Below are 7,055 nucleotides of genomic sequence, written 5' to 3' on the forward strand. Positions count from 1 at the left end.
TTTTGTAAAACTCCTTGAAAGTTTGGGTATTGTCCCTCAGTACACAACTCCTGGTTCTCCATGGATGAATGGTGTTGCTGAAAGGCGTAATCGAACCCTATTAGAGACTGTGAGGACAATGATGAGTAATATCAATCTACCCATGAAGTTGTGGATGCGTGCCCTTATGACTGCTGTGTATGTTGGAAATCGGGTTCCCAGTAAAGCAGTTTCAAAGACACCTTTTGAACTGTGGAAAGGATGGAAACCGAGTCTTCAAAACTTACATGTATGGGGATGTCCAGCAGAGGCACACATTTATAATCCACATGAAAGGAAGCTTGATCCTAGAACCATTAGTGGTTTCTTTATCGGCTATCCAGAAAAGTCCAAAGGGTATAGGTTTTACTGTCCTACACACAAGACAAGAATTGTTGAAACCGGAAATGCCAAATTCCTTGAGAATGGCAAAGTTAGTGGGAGTGATCAGGTAAGGGATGTCGTCGTCAATGAGGTTAGGGTGTCAATTCCAGTTCCTTTGCCCCCAATTTCTATTGATGAAGTTCCACATAATGATAATGTTGACTCAGTCAATATTGTGTAACCCAATGTTGATGATCCTCCACTCCCGAATGATAACATCGCCACTGAGGTTGTTGATGCAACACCTGAAATAACATTAAGAAGGTCCACAAGACCTAGAAGGCCAGCTATTTCAGATGACTATGAAGTATATCAATGTGAATTTGACATTAGTGTGAATAATGATTCGGTTACGTTTTCACAAGCTTTGAATAGTGATGATTCCGATAAATGGATTAATGCCATGAAAGAAGAGATGGAGTCTATGGCTAAGAATGAGGTCTGGGAGTTGGTCAATTTACCAGTAGGTCATAAGGCTGTCGGCTGCAAGTGGGTCTTTAAGACCAAGCGCGACTCCTTAGGTAATATTGAACGCCATAAAGCCAGACTGGTAGCTAAGGGCTTTAATCAGAAAGAAGGCATTGATTATAATGAAACCTTCTCTCCAATTTCTAAGAAGGATTCTTTACGGATCATTTTAGCTTTAGTAGCTCATTTTGACTTAGAGCTACATCAAATGGATGTGAAAACGGCATTCTTGAATGGGAGTTTGGAAGAAGAAGTCTATATGGCTCAGCCTGAAGGCTTCATTATTGATGACAAAGAGGACAAAGTCTGTATAGTAAAGAAGTCCATTTATGGGCTTAAGCAAGCTTCTCGGCAATGGTATATTAAGTTCCATAATACCATCACCTCCTTTAAGTTTCAAGAAAACACTGTTGATCAGTGTATATACCTGAAGATCAGTGGGAGTAAGTTTGCATTTTTGGTCTTATATGTCGATGATATACTCATCGCAAGCAGTGATTTGGGACTATTACATCAAACTAAAGATTTCCTATCAAGCAACTTTGAGATGAAAGATATGGGAGAGGCGTCCTATGTGATCGGGGTGGAAATATCTCGAGACAGATCACAAAGGACATTAGGGTTGTCTCAGAAAGCCTATATCATGAAGGTCTTAGAAAGATTTAACATGGTAAAATGTAATCGCAATGATATTCCTATTCAGAAAGGGGATAAGTTCAGCTTAAGTATGTGTCCTAAGATTGAACTAAAACGAAATGCCATGAAAAACTTTCCTTATGCATCTCTAGTTGGAAGCTTAATGTATGCGCAGGTCTGTACAAGACCTGACATAAGTTTTGCAGTGGGTATGTTGGGTCGATATCAGTCCAATCCTGGAATGGGTCATTGGAGTGCGGCTAAGAAAGTTTTAAGGTACTTAAAGGGAACAAGGGACAAAATGCTCACTTATAGACATACTGATCAGCTTGAGATTATTGGATATGCTGACTCAGATTTTGGAGTATGTTTGGACTCAAGGAAAAGCACCTTTGGTTATGTGTCTGTTTTAGCTGGGGGGGCAATCTCCTGGAAGAGTGCTAAACAGACAATTATTGCCTCATCCACTATAGAAGCTGAATTTGTAGCGTGCTTTGAGGCTACTATTCAAGCTTTATGGTTGCGGAACTTTCTTTCAGGGATTAGCATTATGAATTCTGTTGCAAGGCCGATGAAAATTTCTTTGTGATAATGCCGCGTTGTTGTCTTCTTTTCGAAGAATGATAGGTATTCTAAAGGTATAAAACACATGGAAATGAAATACATATCAGTTAAGGAGGAAGTTCGGAAAAACACTGTGTCAATTGAGCACATCACATGTCTGGAGATGAGAGAGAATCTAGAGAGAAGGAAAGATTCTAACTAATTTCTTCAACCTTCAGCAATGGCGAGGAAGAAGAAACCAAATATTAATCTCAAACAAAATATTAATCATCAAAGTAGTAATAGTAATAATCAAACTAATCACAAAACGTCAGCGATTAAAGCTGATAATACTAATATGAATAGTCACAATAATTCTACGACGAATTCACCAAAAACGGGAGGAAGACCTGCTTTACGGGTTTCGCCTTTGCGGTTCGAGGTGGAATTGGAGCCTATTGAAGAAGAAACTGATGGAGATGAGAAGGAGGAATCCACACCTGTGGAGGACTCTGCTCGTCCTCTGTTACAACTCAGTAAGGAGGACGTTGAAGGTGAGATACGATACTGGTCCACTTCTGTTTTCTGTTATATCCTAGGAGCGAACCCTCCCAGTTCTGTGGTCTCGGGGTTTGTTAAACGGGTATGGCAGTCTCATGGTGTTGATAAGGTGTCTTTTTTGCCTAATGGAATTTTCATAGTTAGGTTCAAAACTAAGGAGCAACAACAGCAGGTGCTAAATACTGGACATCTCCTTTTTTTATAGTAAACCTGTTATTATTAAGGAATGGAGTCCAGATGTAGCCCTTATTAAACATGATGTGAAGCAGGTTCCTATTTGGATGAAGCTATACGGTTTGGAGATCAAATTCTGGGGTAAAGAATGCCTTAAGAAATTGAGTGGAGAGGTTGGCAAGTTCATCAAATGTGATGACGCCACTTCAAAGCGTAGCTTCTTTGGGTATGCTAGAATTTTGATTGAGGTCCAAATTGGGCAAAGTTTCCCTAAGGAACTAAGCTTTGTTGATGAACTGGGATTGGTGCATAAGTTAAGGGTTGACTATGACTGGTTGCCTGTATCTTGTGATCAATGTAAAGGTATGGGGCATATTGCAGAACACTGTAGGAAAGGTGAAGGGAACAAACCCCAGAGGAAGGTCTGGAAACCTCGCACCCAACCTGTGAAACCCGCAGCTCATAATTCTCAACCAAAAAATGTTGGCACTCCTAGAGCACATGTGGTACAGACTGTGAATGTTTGTACACCTGTGGTCCAGCCGAATGTAACTCCAATTGTTACTCCTGTTGTACCTGTGCCAAAAAGAGCTGAGATGAGCTCATTCCCTAGAATGATTTTGACTAGGATGATGAGACAGAAGGCTACTGATAACTCTGCAGTTCCTGGAATGACTTTTTTGGACTCTTTAAATATGACTATTTCTAGAAGTGTGAGTGCTGGGAAACGTGGATTGAGAAAGATTCAAGCAGATAATGGTTAAATTGGGTTTTTGGAACATAAGGGGTATGAATAGTATGAATAAACAGCTAGAAATAAAGAGGTTTCTTAACCAGAATAACATAGGGCTTTTTGGCCTGCTAGAAACCAAAATAAGAGGTAGTAACTGGTTAAAAGTTAAAAATGTTATGTGTGATGATTGGGCTATTGCAACTAATAGTAGCTATCATAAAGGGGGTAGGATTTGGATTATTTGGCAGCCTTCTCAGGTTGTGGTTACTGTGCAGCATGTAACAGCTCAACTGATTCATGCTAAGGTGTTTGACAAAACTAGGGATTGCCATTTCTTGTTCACCCTTGTTTATGGATTTAATAAGGATAAGGAGAGGGAGAGTCTTTGGGAGTCCTTAGTTTCCATTGGGAAAGGAATTGACAGTAGTTGGATGGTGTGTGGGGATTTCAACAGCCTCATGCACCTGAATGAGAGAATAGGTGGAGCTCAGGTACAATGGCATGATGTTCTCCCTATGAAGCAGATGGCAGTGAGGTGTGACTTAACTGAATTAAAGTCTATTGGATCCTTCTTTACATGGAACAACAAACATGAAAATGGGTCCAAAGTTTATAGCAAAATTGATAGAGTTTTGATTAATACTGAATGGTGAAATGATTTCCCTGACTGTTTTGCTAATTTCCTCCCTGAAGGCCTTTTTGATCACTGTCCATGTGTGATCTCCTTCCAGGGAGAGAGAGAGACATGAAGGGTAGTCCATTCAAGTATTTCAACATGTGGTCTCTGGTGGATGATTTTCTTATGGTGGTTGAGACACATTGGAAAAAGCCTGTTACTGGTAACCCTATGTTTCAGGTTACTCAGAAACTTAAAACTTTGAAACAAAGTTTAAAGCAGCTGGATAGACAGAATTTTAGTGATATTGAGAACATCACTCATGTGACTGAACTTGCTCTTGAGGGGTTTCAGAAACAGCTCAGATTTGATCCTCTGAATCAGGAAATTTGTAATGCTGAAAATGCCTGTGCACAGGAATTGAGGCTTCTAAAAACTGCTTGTGCCCAATATCTGAAGCAAAAATCTAAGGAAAACTGGATGGATGAGGGTGATTCTAATTCTGCTTTCTTTCATGCTAGTATTAAGCATAGAAGGATGAAGAATAGAGTCTACCAGATTAAAAATATGCATGGAGTGTTATGTACCCAACAGACTGAAATTCAGGATGCTTTTGAAGAATATTATTTTAATTTGTTAGGCACCTCCAAACCTGTAGCTCCTATTAACTTGGGTGTTGTTAGGCAAGGGCCTTGTCTAACTGATGATCATCATGCCATCTTACATGCTCCTATAACTGATGAGGAAATTAAGAATGCTCTATTTTCCATACCTGGTGATAAAGCCCCTGCACCAGATGGTTATAGTAGCCAGTTTTTCAAACATGCCTGGACCATAATTGGGAAGGATGTGCTTGCTGCTGTAAAGAATGTTTTCAGTTCTGGGAAGCTTCTGAAAGCTTGAAATGCAACTATCCTCACGCTTATACCTAAGGTGGAGGTGAGCATGTCACTCAATTTAGGCCAATTGCTTGTTGTAACACTATCTATAAATGTGTTACTAAAGTTATTTGCACTAGATTGAGTGATATTTTGTCAGATATAATTAGTCCCTCTCAAAGTGCCTTCATAAAAGGAAGAGACATTGTGGGAAATGTTCTTATTTGTCAAGACTTAATAAGGTTGTATAGAAGGAAAGCTTGTTCCCCAAGGGTTATGATGAAGATTGACTTACAAAAGGCGTATGACTCTATAGAATGGGATTTCCTTAGACAAATGCTGAATGCTCTTAATTTTCCCAGTCATTGGATGGAGCTCATTATGCAATGTGTGAGTACTCCCTCCTTTTCCATGACTTTAAATGGGAATGTTTTTGGATATTTTCATGGGAAACGAGGACTTAGACAAGGGGATCCCCTTTTCCCCCTCCTCTTCACTATTTGTTTGGATTATCTCAGTAGGATATTAATGTGGGTTCAGAGGAGGACTGAATTCAGGTATCATCCCCTGTGTAAAAGAGTGCAGCTAAGTCATCTTTGTTTTGCAGATGACTTAGTGATGTTCTGCAGAGGAGATGTTTCATCTGTCTTGTTAATGATGAGGGCCTTTAAAACTTTCTCTCTAGCCTCTGGTTTGGTAATGAATCAAGGGAAATCTGAGATTTATTGCAATGGGGTTGAGGAGCATGCTATGGCCATGATGATCAGGATTTCTGGTATGCACAGAGGTAAAATTCCGTTCAAATATTTGGGGGTCAATATATCTCCTAAGAGACTTGGTGTCAATGACTGTCAGTGCCTCATTGATAAAGTAACTACCGGAATACAAAGTTTGGGGGCAAGAAAACTGTCATATGCTGGTAGAGTGGTGATGATCAAAGCTGTTCTTAGTACACTCCATAATTATTGGGCACGAATTTTCATTTTACCAAAAACTATTCTTGCAAAGATTGAATTATTGTGCATGAAGTTTCTTTGGCACAGCACTGATATAAAGGAGAGTCTAGCTTTGGTTGCTTGGAAGCAAATTTGTAAACCAAAAAAGAAAGGTGGATTAGGTTTGAGGAATCTGTACTGGTGGAATATAGCTGCAGTAGCAAAATATGTCTGGTGGATTGCTGAAAAGACTGATCATCTATGGGTACGCTGGATTCATGCAGTGTATATGAAAGACAGAGAATGGGAGGAGTATATACCAGGCAGTGGAGGTAGTTGGGCATGGAGGAAAATTTGCTGGGTTAAGGACCTAATTAAACATCATATGTTCAATAATACTCTTACTGATTATTCTATTAAACTTGGTTACAGTTGGCTAGTTGATGAGGGGATGGATGTCTCTTGGCATGCTTGGACTTCAAATAAACTGATTATCCCAAAGCATGGCTTCATTATTTGGTTAATGGCTCATAGAAGACTATTGACACAAGATAGACTAGCTAGAATGGGGATTCTACATCTGAATTGTTGTTATCTATGTGGTGATAAGGAAGAAAGTTTGGAGCATTTGTTTTTTCAATGCTCATTCAGCAGAAAATGTTTGGCTCTACTGTCAGAGTGGCTTCAGCTGCAACTCCCAGAGAAGAACATTCTATCCTGGTGGGTACAACTGAGGTGCAGATCCTTGCAACAGAAGAAAGATATTGCTACTGTACTTGCTGCAGCAGTTTATGTCATTTGGTGGTGCAGGAATAAGTGTCGAATGGAAGAATCAGTTCCTATACCTACGGTGGTGATGAAGTGATGCAAGAAGGAGCTTCAGATGAGGCTAAGTAGTTGTAGGCATTTGTCTAAGTTCTCAAAAACAAATGATTGGTTTAGCAGAATTTGTAATACATGATGATGAGTAGTCTAGAGTTTGCCTGCCTATAAGGTACTCTTGTGAGAATTAAACATTTGTATGGGTGGTTTATGATCTTTTAATGAAAGCTTACATTTTCCCCAAAAAAAAAAAATTGAGCACATCACGACTAGTGCCAATATAGCAG

General features: G+C 39.6%; 1 protein-coding gene across 1 annotated transcript; it reads left to right on the forward strand.

Annotated features, from left to right (window-relative positions):
• Nucleotides 1-3,582: 3,582 nt before the first annotated feature.
• Nucleotides 3,583-4,170, forward strand: LOC141629200 (uncharacterized). The gene has a single exon (XM_074442240.1). The coding sequence runs from the start codon at nucleotides 3,583-3,585 to the stop codon at nucleotides 4,168-4,170; it is 588 nt and encodes a 195-aa protein (XP_074298341.1).
• The last annotated feature ends 2,885 nt before the right edge of the window (nucleotides 4,171-7,055 follow it).

Source organism: Silene latifolia, chromosome Y (genome assembly GCF_048544455.1).
Source record: "Silene latifolia isolate original U9 population chromosome Y, ASM4854445v1, whole genome shotgun sequence".
Lineage (NCBI taxonomy): Eukaryota > Viridiplantae > Streptophyta > Magnoliopsida > Caryophyllales > Caryophyllaceae > Silene > Silene latifolia.

What these genes read in the sequence shown, in the direction of transcription:
- LOC141629200 (XM_074442240.1), top strand. Translation starts at nt 3,583, where the DNA reads ATGAATAAACAGCTAGAAATAAAGAGGTTTCTTAACCAGAATAACATA.